The 21,209-nt window shown below is 41.9% G+C and overlaps 1 protein-coding gene and 1 pseudogene across 1 annotated transcript in view; one reads left to right on the top strand and one right to left on the bottom strand.

The window, feature by feature from the left end:
- The window catches only part of OIT3 (oncoprotein induced transcript 3), a 39,446-nt gene extending 18,542 nt beyond the window's left edge, over positions 1-20,904 (top strand). Inside the window, exons 6-9 of the mRNA XM_002820830.5 lie at positions 1,129-1,289; positions 12,051-12,466; positions 18,352-18,451; positions 20,222-20,904. Coding sequence (XP_002820876.3) covers positions 1,129-1,289; positions 12,051-12,466; positions 18,352-18,451; positions 20,222-20,392 — 848 coding nt within the window. The 3' untranslated portion in view covers positions 20,393-20,904. The remainder of the gene's footprint in view (positions 1-1,128; positions 1,290-12,050; positions 12,467-18,351; positions 18,452-20,221) is intronic.
- Positions 5,224-6,358, bottom strand: LOC100442207 (nucleophosmin-like; annotated as a pseudogene).
- Positions 20,905-21,209: the final 305 nt, after the last annotated feature.

Raw genomic sequence — 21,209 nt, 5'->3', positions numbered from 1 at the left:
TTGAAAGTCCTGAGGAACATATTCTTCTCCCTGCACTTAGGATATGAGGGTTAACAATCCTCTGAGAATTATTTTCTGGAAATCTAGTTCTTTTTTTTTTTTTTTTTTTGGGCAGAGTCTCACTCTGTTGCTCAGGTGGAGTGTGCAGTGATGTGATCTCAGCTCACTGCAACCTCTACCTCCTGGGTTCAAGTGATTCTCCTGCCTCAGCCTCCTGAGTAGCTGGGATTACAGGCATATGCCACCATGCATGGCTAATTTTTGTATTTTTAGTAGAGACGGGGTTTCACCATGTTGGCCAGGCTTGTCTCGAACTCCTGACCTCAAGTGAGCCGCCTTCCTTGGCTTCCCAAAGTGTTGGGATTACAGTCATAAGCCATTGTACCTGGCCTGGAAATCTAGTTCTTGATGTCCAGAATATTCATTCATTCATCTAACAAATATGTAATGGGCACCTATTTCTGATTTCTTTGCACGATACCATTGTTATGATATGTCTTCATGTATTGGACTCTGACAGAACTCAAGTATTCTTTTCAGGATACTTGCAGAGTCTAGAGAAGAACCTGGGAATGCTAAGGAAAAGCAATCTTTTTTATATTAAGGTAAAGTGGTGAAATTTATAGTCAGAGTTTATGGTTTCCTGAGCAATGCAAGGACAATTTGGAAGCCTTTCCCAAGTGCACTAACACTGTTTTTATTGTCTCTGTTTTACAAGGCAGTAATTAATGGTAAAGTCACAGCAGTATCGTTATGTATCTTAGGCCTATATCAAAGCAGCACTTTTTCTGTATTGCTAATAAGTTGTGTTTGTGCTGAAAGTTAATATCTTAGGTGTTCCAGTTCACAGAGTTATGCTGTCTACACTTCGAAACCAATGTTTGGTGAATTGAAAGTCGAACCTGGTATTTCCTAATTCAGGAAACCGTATATTTGAGGAACATTATTTCACCATTATCTTGGGAGTCAGGAATAGTGGTTTTATTCACCAACTTGTTTTCAGCCCCTCTGATTTCCTTGGGGATGGAACAAAAAGCTCAGGTTGTGTGAGGGTGAAATTATTTCTCCTAAAAGCCTTCCTCCTGATTCGGGTTTCCTGGCTCTAACAGTGGCCCCTTTTCTCTGCAGTCCCCGTGTTGTGCAAATCGAATGCCATTGAAGTGAGCATCCCCAGGGAGCTGGTTGGTGGCCTGGAGCTCTTCCTGACCAACACCTCTTGCCGAGGAGTGTCCAACGGCACCCATGTCAACATCCTCTTCTCTCTCAAGACATGTGGTACAGTGGTCGATGTAGGTTCCTCCTGGAGGGCACTTGGGGAATGACCAAAAGCCGGTTATTTGGGAGGTAGTGGACAGAGGTATGCCATGTGGCTTGTGTCATCGATGAGATATTTACACACAAAAGAATTGAGCTCAAAACATCTTATGTCATTCATTTAACCAACGTGTTATTGAGCATCTGCTGTGGTCCTGGCACTGTGAAGAATTCTGCTATTCCTGTTTTCAAATAGCCCCATCTCTCCAGTATGCACATTTTCCTGAATGCATCAGTACCAGTGGTACTGGGAGGCTGGCTACATCCTCTCTGACCAATTATTTTATTTGAAGAAAGCAACTAATACAGTTGATGGTTCATCTGTGGTGCAGTGAATGAGTTCAAGTATTGAACCAGGTTGAGTGAAAAGGTTTATACTTTCATCCAAAAATCTGCACACAGCCCTGTGCTGGAGAGTTAGAAATGTATGGAATCCTGCCTTTTAGGAATTTGCACAGCAGAATTGAGATGACGACACAGAAAATGTAAGGAAAGGATGAACAGCGAGACAGATGACAGGTCCTGTAGGAGTCCAGTCAAGGGACAATCACAGAAGCAGTCAAGACAAGTGGGACTTGGATCCAGGTGGAAGTGTGTGTGTGGTTTACACAGCAGAGAGGAAAAGAAAGGGCCTTTCAGATAGGAAACAAGTGAGCTAGTCTCTGAGAGGGGATATGCAGGCCTGTGCAGAGGTGTGTGGAGAGTGTAGCCGGACTGGCCAGGAATTCGTACTGGAAAATGAAACCGGAAAAGTAGGTGGGGCAGGCTGAGCTTCCAAAGGCCTGCCTCGTGTGCTAGGGTGAGCCATCTGGATTTGATCCAACAGAAATGGGTTTAGGCAGGGACTGTGGTGATGAATGCCATGATCTGACAGCAACTTGCAAGAGCAGAGGGGGCCTGCATGTGGATCAGCACGGAGGCCTTTGCGATCCTTTGGTTAAATGAATATTTATGACTCTAAATGAAAACCAGAAAGCTGATTCGACTTGCAGTGAGACAAGTGGAGGATATTCAAGGAGCAGGCGGTCCCACTTGAGGCAAGTTATGTCGATCATATCTGTGGATAATCAAATGGACATGCCGCATGGTAGGTTGGTGCTATTGTCCCATGCATGGCAGAGCAGAGGAATCTGGTGATAAAGAGCTGAAAACCATCCGGTAAATGCCACAGCCAAAATTCTGAGTGTGCAAGAGTTCACACAAGGTCATGCTGCCACAGTATCACCAGGTCTAAAACTCCTGAAAGAAACATAACAGGCGGAAGCTGTCCTTTTCTAAAATACCAGAGCTTTGAATTCGCTGATTCTGCATAGATCAGGTATTATGAGTAACACCCCAAAGGAATGTGTGGGGCTGCCCAAGAAGTAGTGTGTAAAACTCTTTTTTTTTTTTTTTAATTTTGAAATGGAGTTTTGCTTTTGTTGCCCAGGCTGGCAATGGTACAATCTTGACTCACTGCAACCTCTGCCTCCTGGGTTCAAGCGATTCTCCTGCCTCAGCCTCCCAAGTACCCGGGATTACAGGCATCCGCCACTGTGCCCGGCTAATTTTTATATCTTTAGTAGAGATGGGGTTTCACCATGTTGGTCAGGCTGGTCTTGAACTCCTGACCTCAGGTGATCCACCGGCCTCAGACCCCCAAAGTGCTGGGATTACAGGTGTAAGTCACTGTGCCCAGCCCTTTTTTTTTTTTTGGTATTATTTTCTTATTTATTAAAAGGTACACAACAAAGAGCTAGGCAGTATAATACCAATAGTTAGAATATAAAGCCATGTATAATAATGGGCTAATTAGGAGGTAGAAGGAAGTTCTAAATGAGAGCCATCTGAGTTTCAGCTACAGTTGATCCTTGTTATTTGCAGTAGATATGTTCTACAAAGCTGCCACAAGCAATAAATTAGGGAATACTGAAGCTAATTTCTTTAGCAATTAAGTATTGCTCCTAGGGGAAACATTAGGGTTAGGTTCCTGTAATCCTCTGGTTACAACATTTTTGTTAACCGATCAGTTAACAATCTTGTTCTGTGTGTGTTTCTGTTTAAAGATACCTTATTTAACATACATTATAGATTCATTAACATTGCACTCATGGCCAGCAGCACTGCAACTCATGTGTGGAGTTTATCAAACACATATTTTCCCATTTTCCCTGTAAGGATCTCATAGCCTCCTTGTGCTTAGGATCACTGGACAGCCCATCTGCACTGCATTTGGGGGTCCCCTTAAACAGCAAAATCGCCCACAAAAGCACAAACATGCAAAAAACATGCCATTCTGTAGATCACAAAAAGGGTCTTGGTTTACAATGAGAGCTAAAACAAGAAGGCAGTGGTGCCTTGTTGGACCTCAGCTGGGAATGTGCCACTGTGCACATTCTGTGAATAACCTCAGAAGCATAGTGAGTACTGATTTTGGGGTTATACATAAATATTAGCTGCTAGGTAAATTCACACATACTAAATCCATGAATAATGGGCATCAACTGTACATGGTAAACCTGGGGGGCTTCATAGAAGAGATGAGTTTGAGTGAGGCATTGAAGGATGGGTAAATGAAGATGGGAATGATGGGTGAGGAGAGATGTCAGCCCCTAATGAGTTCTAGTCTCATCACACTCGTCCCTTCCTGACCACAGATCATTTCTTACTCTCATATACCATACTGTCTTTGAAGCTTATTTTTATTTTTATTTTTATTTTAAGTTCAGGGGCACATGTGCAGCATGTGCAGGTTTGTTACATAGGTAAATGTGTGTCATGGGGGTTGGTTATACAGATTATTTCATCACCCAGGTATTAAGCCTACTACCCGTTAGCTATATTTCCTGCTTCTCTCCCCCCTCCTACCTTCCACTCTCTGATAGGCCCCAGTGTGTGCTGTTCCACACTATGTGTCAGTGTGTTCTCATCATTTAGCTCCCACTTATAAGTGAGAACATGTGGTATTTGGTTTTCTGTTCCTGTGTTAGTTGGCTAAGGATAATGGCCTTCAGCTCCATCTACGTCCCTGCAAAGGACATGATCTCATTCTTTTTTTGTGGCTGCAAGTATTCCATGGTGTATATATACCACATTTTCTTTACCCAGCCTATCATTGATGGCATTTAGGTTGATTCCATGTCTTTGCTCTTGTGAATAGTGCTGCAGTAAACATACACGTGCATTGCATGTGTCTTTATAATAGGACGATTTATAATCTTTTGGGTATATCCCAGTAATGGCATTGCTAGGTCAAAGGGTAGTTCTGTCTTCAGGTCTTTGAGGAATCACCACATGGTGTTCCACAATGGTTGAACTAATTTACACTCCCACAAACAGTGTAAAAACATTCCTTTTTCTCCACAACCTTACCAGCATGTTATTTTTTGACTTTTTAATAGTAGCCATTCTGACTGGTGTGAGATGATATCTCATTGTGGTTTTGATTTGCATTTCTGTAATAATCAGTGATATTGAGCTTTTTTTTCATATGCTTGTTGGCCACATGTATGTCTTCTTTTGAGAAGTGTCTGCTCATGTCCTTTTCCCACTTTTTAATGTTTTTTTCTTATAAATTTGTTTAAGTTTCTTGTAGATGCTGGATATTAGACCTTCATCAGAGAAAAACATTTTCTCCCATTCTGTAGGTTGTCTGTTCACTCTGATGATAGCTTCTTTTGCTGTGCAGAAGCTCTTTAGTTTAATTAGATCCCATTTGTCAATGTTTGCTTTTATTGCAATTGCTTTTGGCATCTTCATCATGAAATCTTTGCTCGTGCCTATGTCTCGAATGGTACTGCCTAGGTTGTCTTCCAGGATTTTCATAGTTTTGGGTTTTACATTTAAGGTTTTTTTTTTACTTTTTTAAAATACTGAGTTTTATTTCATGTGTATATTTTTGTCTCCCCACCGTTTCCATGTCCAACCACCACTACTACTATGTCCTATCATAACATTCCATACATACTTAAACCCAAGCAAAGGGTGGAGTTCCATCTTTAAAAACTAAACAGGCATTTTGGACAACACATTCTTGGCAATGGAACCTGGACAACATTTATCAAACACGGTAGGGAAAGTTCTCACTCTGCATTATAAAAAGGACAGCCAGATATCAACTGTTACAGAAATGAAATAAGATGGAAAATTTTTAACAAATTGTTTAAACTATTTTCTTAAAGAGACTTCCTCCACTGCCAGAGATCTTGAATAGCCTCTTGGTCAGTCATCCAGAAGCAATTCTTCACATAATTGATGAACTTGGCTGTCACTCTGGGAAGAGAATCACCTTTTTCTATACTTGCTTGCATTTTTGCTTTAATGTCTTCTACAGAACTAGGTCCTTTTGGTGTTTTAGGAGTTTTTTCCTGTTTTTTGAAGGATTCTTGTCCTTTTGATCTTGGTGGTGTTGATGGTTTTGAGTCTTTTCCATTCTGATTTGACTTTTGTACATTTTTGGCTGGAGTATCTTGTATAGATTTCTTCACTGGTGCTTTTTCTTCAGCTTCCTCATCATCTTCATCATTATCATCATTATCTTCATCATCATCTTCATCATCGTCATCATCATCATCATCATCTTCCTCAACAGCAAGTTTTACTTTTTTCTGTGGAACCTTGCTACCACCTCCAGGGGCAGACCGCTTTCCAGATATACTTAAGAGTTTCACATCCTCCTCCTCTTCACCTTCTGACTCTGCATCTTCCTCCACAGCTACTAAGTGCTATCCACTAATATGCACTGTCCCTAAACCACACTTCAACTGTAAGATCACTGGTGGTGTTATTTCAAAGCCCCCAAGGGAAACCGTTGGCTATACAGACATTTTCAAAGTTGCCAGTGTTACTTTAATTGGACTGCCTTCGTAATTCATTGCCTCTGCTTCAATAACGTGCAATTCATCCTTTGCACCAACCCCTAAACTGACTGTTCTTAAAGATAACTGGTGCTCATTTTCATCATTATCCACCTTAAAGTGATAATCTTTGTCAGCCTTAATTCACAACTGAAAAGATAGTTCTGGGGCCTTAGGAGGCTCATGTCCATGTCCATCGAATCTTCCATCGGGTGGCGGCATGCACTTAGGTGGGAGAGAAGGCAGATGGTAATAAACGACCACTGCTCAAGAGAACAGCCGCACAGGACAGAATCACACCAGGGTACATTTAAGTTTTTAACCCATCTTGAGTTAATTTTCGTATATGGTGTAAGGAAGGGGTCCAGTTTCAATTTTCTGCATATGGTTAGCCAGGTATCCCAGCACCGTTTCCTCATGGCTTGTTTTTGTCAGGTTTGTTGAAGATCAGAGAGTTGTAGGTGTGCAGTCTTATTTCTGGGTTCTCTTTTCTGTTGCATTGATCTGTGTCTGTTCTTGTACCAATACCATGCTGTTTTGGTTACTGTAGCCCTGTAGCATAATTTGAAGTTGGGTAGTGTGATGCCTCCAGCTTTGTTCTTTTGCTTAGGATTGCCCTGGCTATTCAGGCTCTTTTTTGATTCAGTATGAATTTTAAAATAGATTTTTCTGCAAAGAATATCAGTGGTACTTTAACGGGAAAGCAGTGAGTCTATAAATTGCTTTGGGCAGTATGATCATTTTAATAATATTGATTCTTCCTATGTATTTCCATTTGTTTGTGTCATCTCTGATTTCTTTAAACAGTCGTTTATAGTTCTGCTTTTAGAGATCTTTCACTTCCCTTGTTAGCTGTTTTCCTAGTTATTTTATTCTTTTCATGGCAATTGCAAATGGGAGTTCATTTGTGATTTGGCTCTCGGCTTGACTGTCATTTGTGTATAAGAATGCCGGCATTTTTGCACATTGATTTTGTATCCTGAGACTTTGCTGAAGTTGTTTATCAGCTTAAGAAGCTTTTGGGCTGAGATGTTAGGGTTTTCTAGATATAGAATCATGTCATCTGCAAACAGGGGTAGTTTGACTCCTCTCTTCCTATTTGAATGCCCTTTATTTCTTTCTCTTGCCTGATTGCTCTGGCCAGAACTTCTAACACTATGTTGAATAGGAGTGGTGAGAGAGTGCATCTTTGTCTTGTGCTTGTTTTGAAGGGGAATGCTTCCAGCTTTTGCCCATTCAGTATGATGTTGGCTATGGGTTTGTCATATATGGCTCTTATTATTTTGAAGTATATTCCTTCAACACCTAGTTTATTGAGCGTTTTTAACATGAAAGGATGCCAAAATTTATTGAAATCCTTTTCTGCATCTGTTGAGATAATCATATGGTTTTTGCCTTTAGTTTTATTTATGTGATGAATCACATTTATTGATTTGCATATGTTGAACCAATCTTGCATCCTGGGGATGAAGCCTACTTGATCGTGGTGAATAAGATTTTTGATGTGCTGCTGGATTCAGTTTGCCAGTATTTTGTTGAGGATTTTTGCATCAATGTTCATCAAGGATATTGGCCTGAGGTTTCCTTTTTTTGTTGTGTCTCTGCCAGATTTTGGTTCAGGATGATGCTGGCCTCATAGAATGACTTAAGGAAGAGTCCCTCCCTTTCAATTTTTTGAAATAGTTTCAGTACGAATGGTACCAGCTCTTCTTTGTACAGGGGGTAGCATTCAGCTGTGAATCTGTCTGGTCCTGGGCTTTTTTTTTGGTTGTAGGCTATTACTGCCTCAATTTCAGAGCCTCATTATTGGTTTGTTCAGGGATTCACAGTCTTGGGAGGGTGTATGTGTCCAGGAATTTATCCATTTCTTCTAGATTTTCTGGCTTATATGCATGGAAGCGTTTATAATATTCTCTGATGGTTGTTTGTATTTCTGTGGGGTCAGTGGTAATATCCCCCTTATCATTTCTGATTGTGTTTATTTGATTCTTCTCTCTTTTCTTCCTTATTAGTTTAGCTAGTGGTCTATCTATTTTATTAACTTTTTGGAAAAACCAGCTCCTAGATTTGTTGATCTTTTGAATGGTTGTTTGTGTCTCTGTCTCTTCCAGTTCACCTCTAATTTTGGTTATTTCTTGTCTTCTGCTAGCTTTGGGATTTGTTTGCTCTTGGTTCTATAGTTCTTTTAGTTGTGATGTCGGGTTGTTAACTTGAAATCTTTCTAGCTTTTGATGTGGGCATTTAGTGCTATAAATTTCTCTCTTAACACTGCCTAACCTGTGCCCCTGAGATTCTGGTATGTTGTATCTTTGTTCTCATTAGTTTCAAAGAACTTCTTGATTTCTGCCTTAATTTCATTATTTACCCAAAAGTCATTCAGAAGCAGGTTATTACATTTCCATGTAATTGTATGGTTTTGAGTGAATTTCTTAGTCTTGAGTTCTAATTTGATTGTGCTGTCGTCTGAGAGACTGTTATGATTTCAGTTCTTTTGCATTTGCTGAGGAGTGTTTTACTTCTGATTATGGATCAATTTTAGAGTAAGTATCATATGGTGATGAGAAGAATGTATATTCTGTTGTTTTGGGGTGGAGACTTCTGTAGATAATTATCAAGTCCAGTTGATCCAGAGCTGAGTTGAGGTCCTAAATATCTTTGTTAATTTCTGTCTTGATGATCTAATATTGTCAGTGGGTGTTAAAGTCTCCCACTATTATTGTGTGGGAACCTAAGTCTCTTTGAAGGCCTCTAAAAACTTGCTTTATGAATCTGGGTGCCCCTGTGTTGGGTGCATATATATTTATGATACTTAGCTCTTCTTGTTGAATTGAACCCTTTATCATTATGTGGCATTCTTCTTTGTCTTCTTTGATCTTTGCTAGTTTAAAGTCTGTTTTATTGGAAGCTAGGATTGCAACTCTTGCTTTTTCCTGTTTTCCATGTGCTTGATAAGTTGTCCTCAATCCCTTTACTTTGAGCCTATGTGTGTCTTTGCATGTGAGATGGGTCTCTTGAAGACAGCATACCAATGGGTCTTGACTCTTTATCCAGTTTGCCACTCTGTGTCTTTTAATTGGGGCATTTAGCCCATTTACATTTAAGGTTAGTATTGTTATGTGTGTATTTGATCCTGTCATTGTGTACTTCAGTATGTTTTTGTAGTGGCTGGTAGTGGTTTTACCTTTGCATATTTAGTGTTTCCTTCAGGAGCTCCAGTAAAGCAGGTGTGGTGGTAACAAATTCCCTCAGCATTTGCTTGTCTGAAAAGGATCTTATTTCTTCTTCACTTATGAAGCTTAGTGTGGCTGGATATGAAATTCTGGGTTGAAAATTATTTTCTTTTCTTTCTTTTTTTTTTTTTTTTTAGACAGAGTCTTGCTCTGTCTCCCAGGCTGGAGTGCAGTGGCATGATCTCAGCACATGCAACCTCTGCCTTCCAGGTTCAAGCGATTCTCTTGCCTCAGCCTCCCGAGTAGTTGGGACTACAGGTGTGTGCCACCATGCCTGGCTAATTTTTATATTTTTAGTAGAGACAGGGTTTTATCATGTTGGCCAGGATGATCTCGATCTCCTGACCTCATGATCTGCCTGCCTCAGCCTCCCAAAGTGATGGGATTACAGGTGTGAGACACTGCGCCCAGCCAGTTAAAATTCTTTTCTTTAGGAATGTTGAATATTGGTCCCCAGTCTCTCCTGGCCTGTAGGGTTTCTGCTGAAGTGTCCACTGTTAGTCTGATGGGCTTCTCTTGTAGGTGACTTAGCCTTTCTCTCTGGCTGCCCTTAACATGTTTTCTTTCATTTCAACTTTAGAGAACCTGAAGATTTTGTGTCTTAGGGATGATTTTCTTGTGGAGTATCTTACTGGAGTTATCTGCATTTCCTGAATTAGAATGTTGGCCTGTCTAGCAAGGTTGGGGAAGTGCTCATGGATATCTTGAAATATGTTTTCCAAATTAGTTTTATTCTCCCAGCTCTTTCAGGTACCCCAATCAGTCGTATATTCAGTCTCTTTACATAATCCCATATTTCTCGGAGGTTTTGTTCATTCCTTTTTATTCCTTTTTCTCTATTCTTGTCTGCCTGTCTTATTTCAGAAAGACAGTCTTCAAGCTCTTAGATTCTTTCCTCTGCTTGATCAATTCTGCTTTTAATACTTGCAATTGCATTATGAAATTCTTGTATTGTGTTTTTTTAGCTCTATCAGGTTGGTTATGTTCTTCTCTATCTTGGCTATTTTCTTTGTCAGCTCCTACAGTATTTCATCATGATTTTTAGCTTCCTTGCATTGAGTTAGAACATGCTCCTTTAGCTCAGCGGAGTTCATTTTTATCCACATTCTGAGGTCTACTTCTGTTATTTCAGCCATGTCAGTTGCAGCCCCATTCCAAACCCTTGCTGGAGTGGTGATGTGGTCATTTGGAGGAGAGAGGGCACTCTAGCTTTTTGAGTTCTCTGTGTTCTTGCACTGATTCTTTCTCATCTTTGAGGGCTTATCTACCTTCAATCTTTGATGTTGCTGACCTTTGGATGGGGTTTTGGGGGTTTTGTTCTCCCACTTTTTTTTGAGACGGAGTCTCGCTCTTGTCACTCAGGCTGGAGTGCAGTGGCGCAATCTCAGCTCACTGCAAGCTTTGTCTCCTGCATTCAAGTGATTCTCCTGCCTCAGCCTCTTGAGTAGCTGGAATTACAGACCCCTGCCATGACACTTGGCTAATTTTTGTGTATTTTTTAATAGACACAGGGTTTCACCATGTTGGCCACTGGTCTCAAACTCCTGACTTCAGGTGATCCATGTGACTTGGACCCCCAAAGTGCTGGGATTACAGGTGTGAGCCACCGTGCCTGGCCTTTCCCCCCCACCTTTTAACAGTCTGGCCACTTTTCTGTAGGGCTGCTGTGGTTTGCTGGGCATCTGCTCCAGTCCCTAGTCACCTCAGGTTTTCCAGTATCTGGTATCACCAGTGAAGGCTGTGAAACAGCAAAGATAGCAGCCTGCCCCTTCCTCTGAGAGCTCCATCCCTGCAGGTTACAGACCTGTTGCTAGCCTTAACATACCTGTAGATGGTGGTTGGAGACCCCAGTTGGGAGGTCTCACCCAGCCAGGAAGAAAAGGATCAGGGAACTGCTTTAAGAAGCAGTCTAGCCCTGCTTTCATAGAGCAACTGAACTGTGCTGAGGTACCATTTCCTTCACCCGCCCCCCCATCAGGTTGAGCTCTCCAAAGCCTGGAGGCTGAAACAGCTAAGTTGCTGAAACAGCAAAGATGGTGGCCTGCCCCTTCCTCTGGGAGCTCCAACCCAGTGGGGTACAGACCTGTTGCTGACTTGAACACACCTATAGGAGGTGGCTGGATACCCCATTTGGGAGATCTCACTCAGCCAGGAGAAACAGGATCGAGGACCCGCTTAAAGAAGCAGTGAGGCCACGCTTTTCCTGGAGTAGCTATGCCATGCTGGGGTACTGCTTCCACTTTCAGACAGTTTGGACTCCCCACAGGCTGGAATGGCTGAGTTGTCCAAACAATTGTCCAAACAGCCTCCCCCTCCCACTTGGCACTCCATCCCAGGTAGAAATCAAAACTCTGTCTGCCAGAGAATATGGGCAGAGCCGGTTGGAGGCCCCAGTTGGTAAGTCCCCCTCAGAGATAAGGAGCAGATCAGGGTCCCACTTAAAGAAGCAGTCTGGCTGTGTTTTGGTAGAGCTAAGACTCTTAACAGTCAGGATGGCTTGATAACAAGAGGAGAGCAGTGGGAAAAAAACAAAACAAAACTTCATCCTTAGGCAACCAAATCTCTAATGTGTTTTGAGGTAGGTAGAATGTTAAGGTGAGAGGAGGGGGAAAAAAACTCTGTAGAAATAAACAGACAATCTCTTTCCTCTCCTCACCCTGGCCTGGCTCAGGTGGTGAATGACAAGATTGTGGCCAGCAACCTCGTGACAGGTCTACCCAAGCAGACCCCGGGGAGCAGCGGGGACTTCATCATCCGAACCAGCAAGCTGCTGATCCCAGTGACCTGCGAGTTTCCACGCCTGTACACCATTTCTGAAGGATACGTTCCCAACCTTCGAAACTCCCCACTGGAAATCATGAGCCGAAATCATGGGATCTTCCCATTCACTCTGGAGATCTTCAAAGACAATGAGTTTGAAGAGCCTTACCGGGAAGCTCTGCCCACCCTCAAGCTTCGTGACTCCCTCTACTTTGGCATTGAGCCCCTGGTGCACGTGAGCGGCTTGGAAAGCTTGGTGGAGAGCTGCTTCGCCACCCCCACCTCCAAGATCGACGAGGTCCTGAAATACTACCTCATCCGGGATGGGTAATGCTGCTGCAGGAATGGTCTCATCATCCCTAGTTCACATCCGGCCTCTAAGTTCACAGCACACCCAGTCATTTACTAAAACTGCATGGCACCACTGTCAGCTCTTTATTAGTTCAGGAACCACTTATTGACATTTTGGAGGTAAAACTACTGAGGGAGAGGAGGGTCAAAAATGGCTCCTAGGCCGGGTGCAGTGGTTCACGCCTGTAATCCCGGCACTTGGGAGCCAAGGCGGGTGGATCACCTGAGGTCAGGAGTTCGAGACCAGCCTGGCCAACATGGTGAAACCCCGTCTCCACTCAAAATACAAAAATTAGCTGGGTGTGGTGGCAGGCACCTGTAATCCCAGCTACTCAAGAGGCTGAGGCAGGAGAATCACTTGAACCTGGGAGGTGGAGGTTGCAGTGAGCCAAGATCGCACCATTGCCCTCCAGCCTGGGTGACAAGAATGAAACTCCTAAAATCTCAAAAAAAAAAAAAAAAAAAAAGGCTCCAAGGGGTCTAACCCAGGTGACTGACTAGATGCCATTAACCAAGGTGAAAAGATGTATATAGAAAAGCAGATTTGAGGTTAAAATACTGAATTTGGTAATTCAAAATGATATATTGAATAATTTAATTTTTTAGATACCTGCAGGATGTCTAGGAAGAGAAATTCAGTGGGCATTCAGTGGAAATGCGTTATCAGTTAGACTCAGGAACACAATCAGGACTAGAACTGCAGGACAGGGAATCACCAGATTTAGAGATGAAACTGTAGGATTGAGTAACCTGCTCGGAGATGGCAGAGCATGTGTGAAGGTGGAGGTGAGATCCCGTTCATGTGGCTGAGAGTGCAGGGAACAAGGAGGCAGCAAACATAAATTCCTTTTTTAAGAAGTTTGGTAGTCAAGGACAGAGAAGAAATAGTTGCTAGATTTTAGAAGAAAGACATAGATATAGCAGTTTGGTTTTGCGCTTAGTTTTTTTCAGGGGTGGAGGGCAGTGCAGGGTCTTGCTCTGTCACCCAGGCTGGAGTGCAGTGGTGCAAACACAGCTCACTGCAGCCTTGATCCTCAGGCTCAAGTGATCTTCCTGTCTCAGCCTCCCAAGTAGCCAGGACAATACGCACACGACCATGCCCAGCTAATTCTTTTTTTTCTAGAGATGAGGTCTCACTTTGTTGCCCAGGCTGGTCCTGAACTCCTGGGCTCAAGTGATCCTCCTGCCTTGGCCTCCTAAAGTGCTGGGATTATAGGTGTGAGACACCATGTTTGGCCCCTGCACTTGTTTTATACAAAAGAGAGTTCCATGGTATTTCCTAAGGATCCTTGGTGGGATCTGTAGGTGTCCTGAGGTACTGATGGAGACCTGGCCCTTTTCACAGGCATTGCCTACATTCCCAGGAAAATTACACTGAAACTCAAATTCATAGCAGTATCTCATGAGCTTCTTGCTTGTTCTCCATGTCGGGTGGGACACAGTCTCAGGTAGGATCAGGAACTGCAGCTTGACCAAAGGGAGAATGGTCTAGTACGAGCAGCTCAGCGCCCTCGGGGGCTTGCCCTCTGCCGGCTGACCTGCAGGCTCTTGGACATTACTATGCTGCTTTTACTCCTCTTGTTTTTCACCACAGCCAACCTTCACCTGCTGCTATCAATCTCTTGCACAGTGATATTTCATCCCTTGATATACATAGGATCAACTGAGATGCTTTTTAACAAACAGCAATGCCCCAACCCTGTCCTCTCTATTCCATTCCTATTGTCTTAATTCCCACCTTCATTATCTTTCACCTGGACAGCAAAGCAGCCTCTTAACACAACTTCCAAAACCTCACCTTTCATATCTCAGCTCCACAGAGCCCCTGGGTGATCCATTCAAACAAAATATGATCTTATCACATCCCTGCTGAAAACCTTTTAATGGTTCTTTATTAGCTTTGCTCAGTAAATCTGCTTCTCAGAAGGTGTGCTTCCAGCCTCAGATTCTTGTAGCCTCCTTGAGCTAATTTTCATAATACGGAAAGTTTGTCATCCTGAGCTACTCTGGATGTCCCGTAGCAGAGGGCATCTGCAGATATGTGGATTTCTTGCCATGCTAAGGTGATTTCTAAAAAACTTTAACATGAAAAGAAGAAGCAACATTTTGTATTTATTTTTTCAGGGACTAGATTTACTTTTTTTGCAGTGATAGATTTTTGTTCCTTTTTACTTTAAAAAAAATAACTTTAGTAGAGTACTACTCACATACAATAAATAGACATATTTAAAGCATGTAGTTTGACAAGTTCTGATGTGTATACCCATGAAGCCAGCAAGCTAATCAAAATAATGAACATTTTTCTCACTCTAAGTTTTCCCCTGCCCCTTATATTTAGTTTTTGAAAAAATAAGAATATAATCCTAACTCATTGAGAAAAATATGTAATCTACAATCTTTGTAGAGCTTGTGAAACTTATTTATATATGTATTATCCAGTCTCTTGGTGAAGGACCATTTTATTTTATTTTATTTCTTTTTTGAGACAGAGTCTCATTCTGTAGCTCAGGCTGGAGTCCAGTGGCGCAATCTCAGCTCCCCTGCAACCTCTGCCTCCCAGGTTCAAGCAAGTCTCATGCCTCAGCCTCCCAAGTAGATGGGACCACAGGCATATACCACCACACCCAACTAATTTTTGTACTTTTAGTAGAGACGGGGTTTCGCCGTGTTGGCCAGGCTGATCTCGAACTCCTGACCTCAGGTGATCCACCTGCCTCAGCCTCCCAAAGTGCTGGGATTACAAACATGAGCCACCACACCCAACCATATTTACTTTCATTTTAGACAGTTCTAAGAAGCTGCACTATTTATTTTGCCAGCGCTTAGCACATACAGAAGAGAAAAAATATATATGCTCTAGAAGAAAAAAGCATAGGTAAAAATGTGAAAACCACAGCAGTGTGGCCCTACTTTGTAAGCAGACAAATCAGCCCGTCTGTGGTGCTGTACAAGAATGATGTGTGCAAGATCCTCCAGCTCTTGGCATGGCTCATGGGCCCTTACCCTCTGACCTCAGCCCCCTCTAGTTTCTGCTCCTGCCAAAGGGAATTATTGACAATTCCCAAACTGTCACTCCTGAACACCCTTCTGACTTTGCGCATGCTGTTTCCTCTGCCTGATATCTTCTTCCCTACCTTTTCTTCCTGTCTGATCCTTACTGGTTCTTCGAGATTCATGGAGGGTTTACTTCCTCCATGAAGCCTTTCCTGGCACCTTTCTCCATTTGAACTAAAAATCCTTCTTCCTTTTTCTTCTTCCTCAATTCCTAGCATATAGTAAGGGTCATTAAATATTTGCCAAGTAAATAATTGAATGAGTCTTTATAATAATCATAATTTGGGGCTAGTTCACAAACCTAAAATAAACATAGCTCACTTTACTTATATTTCTTAAGTGTTTGATTATTCATTTCTTTGATTTTTCATTGTCCTTGGCTTAAATTTAAATCAAGTTGGTTCTACCCTGATATTAAACACATCTGATTCACTTCCCTCTAATTTTGGTTGGCGTATGCTCTGAGAATACAAAATAATTTAACACAAGCCTAAGCAAAATATAGCTAGAAAGTTAATCACCAGAAAAAGAAACATACTAAATTCCAAAATCAAGCATTGAACAAGTTTTTGATAAGCCACTAGTTTTGATTCCATTATACCATTGTTACTTTCTTTCAGTACATGAATTTGGTGTTCGGAACTAGTATTGTCTACTCACAGCAAACCCCAAATCAAGAGCCAACATTTGTCCTGGTTTCTGTTCTGCAATGTGTTACCTTGTAATAACCCCTTCTGCTTCATTTTTTCTTTTAAAGAAAAATAACAGTTATTTTGAGATAAAGATAAATTGAAAATGCTCAGGCATTTAGATTAAAAGTACTATTTTAATATCAAGTCTTACTATTATCTTAAGATACTGGACTATAAACTCCTTGACGTCAGAGACCATATTATTCATCTTTATGTCCTCTGCAGCAGCCAGCAGGGTGTCTTGCATAGATTAGGTATGCCATGGATATTTATTATAGAATATAATCAGAAGAGGGTATAAATGAATTTTACCTTAGGAAAATAAAAATGAGTAAATAAATACAAGAAATAACAGAAACCACATTATGTTTAGATCCCCTTCAGTTCAGTGGAATGAGGTGCTGGTAGTAACACTAGTTAAGATGCCTTATTTTAAAATAATTTTGTTGGATTTTTCAAGTGCACCAAAACAGCAGTTAGCAAAGAACTAGAAAGCAGTCTGGCTGGGCACTGTCATGGCTCATACCTGTAATCTCAGCACTTTGGGAGGCCGAGGTGGAAGGATCGCTTGAGTGGTCTTGAGTTCAAGACCAGCCTGGGCAACATAGTGAGATCCCATCTCTACAAAAAATGAAAATTAGCCGGGCATGGTGGCACACACCTATAATCCCACTGAGGGGCTGAGGCAGGAGAATTGCTTGAGTTTAGGAGGTCGAAGCTGCAGTGAGCTGTGATTGTGCCACTGCACTCCAGCCTGGGCAACAGTGAGACCCTGTCTCAAAACAAAACAAAAAAAAAGAAGAAAAGAAAAGAAAAAGTGGCCTGTGCATGTGGAGCAAGTACCCAGTTTAATCGGCTTTAATATCTGACCTCCACTTTTTTCCTGGCCCAGAAGACAGGAACTATTAGGTACCCACTAAAAGGCAACTATGTCCAGGAAAAAAAAAAAAAAATTCCTCTAGAATCTAGAATGGGAAAAATAATATGAGGGTGATTCTTGGCCTATAAGAAGTTTCATAAATATCCAAAACTTTAGCCTCAGCTGGTGCAAACATGGCTCACTGCAGCCTCTACCTTCCGGGTTCAAGCAATTATCATCGTACCTCAGCCTCCTGAGTAGCTGAGATTACAGAGGCATACCACCACACTTGGCTTTTTTTTTTTTTTAGAGACAAGGTCTTGCTATGTTGCCCAGGCTAATCTCGAACTCCAGGGCTGAAGCAATCCTGCCACCTCAGCCTGCCAAGAAGCTGGGACTACAGGCAGGCACCATGACGCCTGGCTAACTTTTTGTATTATTCATAGAGACGGGTTTTCACCATGTTGGCCAGGCTGGTCTCGAACTCCTGAGTTCAAGCAATCCTCCTGCCTCAGCCTCCCAGAGTGCTGGGATTACAGGCATGAGCCACCTCGCCCAGCCAGGAGTGCTTCTTTTCCCCCAGCTAACCCTGAGGTGAACCTAGGTGTTTTGCTTTAAGCAGTAGACCTGAGATTAAAACCCCAAAACCCTATCAAACTTCAATTTAACATTAAATTTGGGAAAAGAGAAATTAAAACAATTTGGAGGCGCATGACTTTTACCCAATAGAACCAATTATTATCTAAGAAACTTGGATATTTATGTCACTTTGATGCATGCACTGCAGTTCCCTAACTTTTGTATCCCCTTCAGTAGTCAGTTGCTATTAGGTGTCCAATACATAGTTGATAAATTTTGTTAAATAAAAGCCTTCTCAAATCAATACTAAGGTACATAGAGGCAGAATTCCTGCAATATATTGCAAATGGAAAGACAACCTTACTAGCAAAAGGTATCTGAAATAAATGGTGTTGCTCTTGCCAACACTTAAATGCATTAACTTAACAGGAAGCCCTGGTGCCCAGTTTGCGGGTACAGCGAATGATAAATGAGACAGATGCCATTAGTAAATAAGGCTAGGTCTGAAGAGGTCTTCACAGGGAAAAATTTAATTTTTCTTTCATTCCCAAAAAGCTTGAGTACAGTCCAGCCTCCTCCACCCCTTTGGCTCTCCTTGGGCCAAAATGTTGGGCTAGATTGTTTTTCCACCTCTGTTGAAACAATCAAGTCTTATGTGCTATCTGCCCTACTTTCAGCTGCGTTTCAGATGACTCGGTAAAGCAGTACACATCCCGGGATCACCTAGCAAAGCACTTCCAGGTCCCTGTCTTCAAGTTTGTGGGCAAAGACCACAAGGTGAGTTGAATATCTTTAATTTATAACCCCTGAATCTGAGCCTTTTTTTTTTTTTTTTTTTGGTGTCCCAATGTGTTGACATTCCAAGAGCCCACTGGTAGGATCTGCATGGGCTCAAGAGAAAAACAGAGAAACTGGCCATCTAGAAGCTTAACCCTTTCATGCATGTCACACCCGCCCTGCCTGCCAAAATAACTGTGCTGTTCCCCTCACACCATCTGCCAAAATAACTGTGCTGTTCAAAGAAGATACTATAGGATCATAATTTAATTTAAAATCTTTGTGGGCAGTTATGGTTGAAAAGCCAGTGTGGTGATTGGTCAAATGGCAAGGGATATGGACAGGAAATTCACAGAAAAGACAAATAGTGAAATGTTCACTGAAAATAGTACTTAAGTGCTGATGAAACAATTATAAGACACCATTTTATACATATTAAATTTATGAAAATTATAAAATACAACACTTACAAGGTTATAGGGAGAAGTATACAGTGACAATGTAAATTAGTACATTTTCTGGAACATTGTCTGATAATCTGTAATAATAATCATAAAATCATCATATTCTTTTATCTAAAAATTCAAATACTGACAGTTTCTTAAAAACAAAACAAAACAGAGGCAGGAGGATTGCCTGAGGCCAGGAGTTTGAGACCAGCCTGGGCAACATAGCAAGACCTCTACTCTACAAAAAATTTTAAAATTAGCGGGGCATAGTGGCACACACCTGTAGTCCTAGCTTACTTAGGTGGCTGAGGCAGGTCACTTGAGCCCAGGAGTTCAAGGTTACAGTGAGCTATGATCAGGCCACTGCACTCCAGCATGGGTGAGAGAGTGAGACCCTGTCTCTAAAAACAAACAAAAAAAACTTTTTAAGCCAAAACAGACAAGGTGTGTTGGAAGTGTTTGTAGAGCATTGTTATAAGGGGGTAAAAGAAAAAGCCCCAAACAAGCAGGGCTAAGGGCCACAGTATATCAATTTAGTGCACTATTAAGAGTTATTAAAATGATAAATATGGGAAAAGCAGACATAAAAACTGTTGTCATAACAATTTACAGGCATATTAAATATATTACATTTAAAAAACATGTATACTCATGGATAGAGATTATAAAGGGCTATATAGAAAAGGTTGTAGTGAGATAAGCTGGAAGATTTTTTATCGTTGTTGTTAGAGTGTAGTTGTTGAAACATTTAAACAAAAGGAAGTTGAAGAGGCCAACATTCTTTTCCACACTGCTTGTTAAGTATATGCGTGTCCATTCCAGCTATACAATGGTTACAGAACAACTGCTAACAATGATGGCTGATCCTGATCGCCCTCAATCAGGCAGGAAGCTCAGGCAGTTACCTACAGAGAGGCGCTTGCAGAAAACACTGGTTATTTGACAGCACAAGTGCATGGGAGCCAGTGCTATCCCCAGACCTTGGTGTGAAGAAGGAAGATGCTCAAGTTAGTAGATGTTGCTTCACAAAGGTCTCTTCTGTTCCAGCTCCATGCAGGAGTTATGAATGTGGGTTTTTTAATCACCCATGCAACTTAAATGCAAACTTTGCCATATTTTTTATTAAATGTGTACATTTGGGCAAGTTCCTTAACCTCTCTGTTTCCTTATCTGTAAAATGGGGATGATAAACTCTACTTGTGGATGTCCTTGTTAAGATTACATGAGTTAATGTTTGGGAACATTTAGTATTGTGTCTTGTAAGTACCCCACAAGTGGCAGCAGTTATTGTTTTTATTAACAATCATGATCATCTCTTCAGGAAGTGTTTCTGCACTGCCGGGTTCTTGTCTGTGGAGTGTTGGACGAGCGTTCCCGCTGTGCCCAGGGTTGCCACCGGCGAATGCGTCGTGGGGCAGGAGGAGAGGACTCAGCCGGTCTACAGGGCCAGACGCTAACAGGCGGCCCGATCCGCATCGACTGGGAGGACTAGTTCGTAGCCACACCTCGAGTCCCTGCATTGGACGGCTCTGCTCTTTGGAGCTTCTCCCCCCACCGCCCTCTAAGAACATCCGCTAACAGCTAGGTTCAGACTTCACACTGTGAGTTCAGACTCCTAGCATCAACTCACTCTGATTCTGGTCCATTCAGTGGGCACAGGTCACAGCACTGCTGAACAACGTGGCCTGGGTGGGGTTTCATCTTTCTAGGGTTGAAAACTAAACTGTCCACCCAGAAAGACACTCACCCGATTTCCCTCATTTCTTTCCTACACTTAAATACCTCGTGTACGGTGCAATCAGACCATAAAATCAGAAGCTGGGTATAATATTTCAAGTTACAAACCCTAGAAAAATTAAACAGTTACTGAAATTATGACTTAAATACCCAATGACTCCTTAAATATGTAAATAATAGTTATACCTTGAAATTTCAATTCAAATGCAGACTAATTATAGGGGATTTGGAAGTGTATCAATAAAACAGTATATAATTTTAAAAGTAGTATTTGGTTTTTCTGTTGCATACTATTTTCTTTTTCTCTTTTTTTTTTTCTGAGATGGCGTCTCGCCCTGTCGCCCAGGCTGAAGTGCAGTGGCGCAATCTCAGCTCACTGTAACCTCTGCCTCCTGGGTTCAAGTAATTCTCCTGCCTCAGCCTTTTGAGTAGCTGGGACTACAGGCATGCACCACCACACCCAGCGAATTTTTGTGTTTTTAGTAGAGACAGGGTTTCTCCATGTTGGCCAGACTGGCTCGAACTCTTGGTCTCAGGTGATCCACCAGCTTCGGCCTCCCAAAGAGCTGGGA

Source organism: Pongo abelii, chromosome 8, assembly GCF_028885655.2.
Source record: "Pongo abelii isolate AG06213 chromosome 8, NHGRI_mPonAbe1-v2.0_pri, whole genome shotgun sequence".
Taxonomy (NCBI): domain Eukaryota; kingdom Metazoa; phylum Chordata; class Mammalia; order Primates; family Hominidae; genus Pongo; species Pongo abelii.
This window is presented reverse-complemented; position numbering and strand designations above follow the sequence as displayed.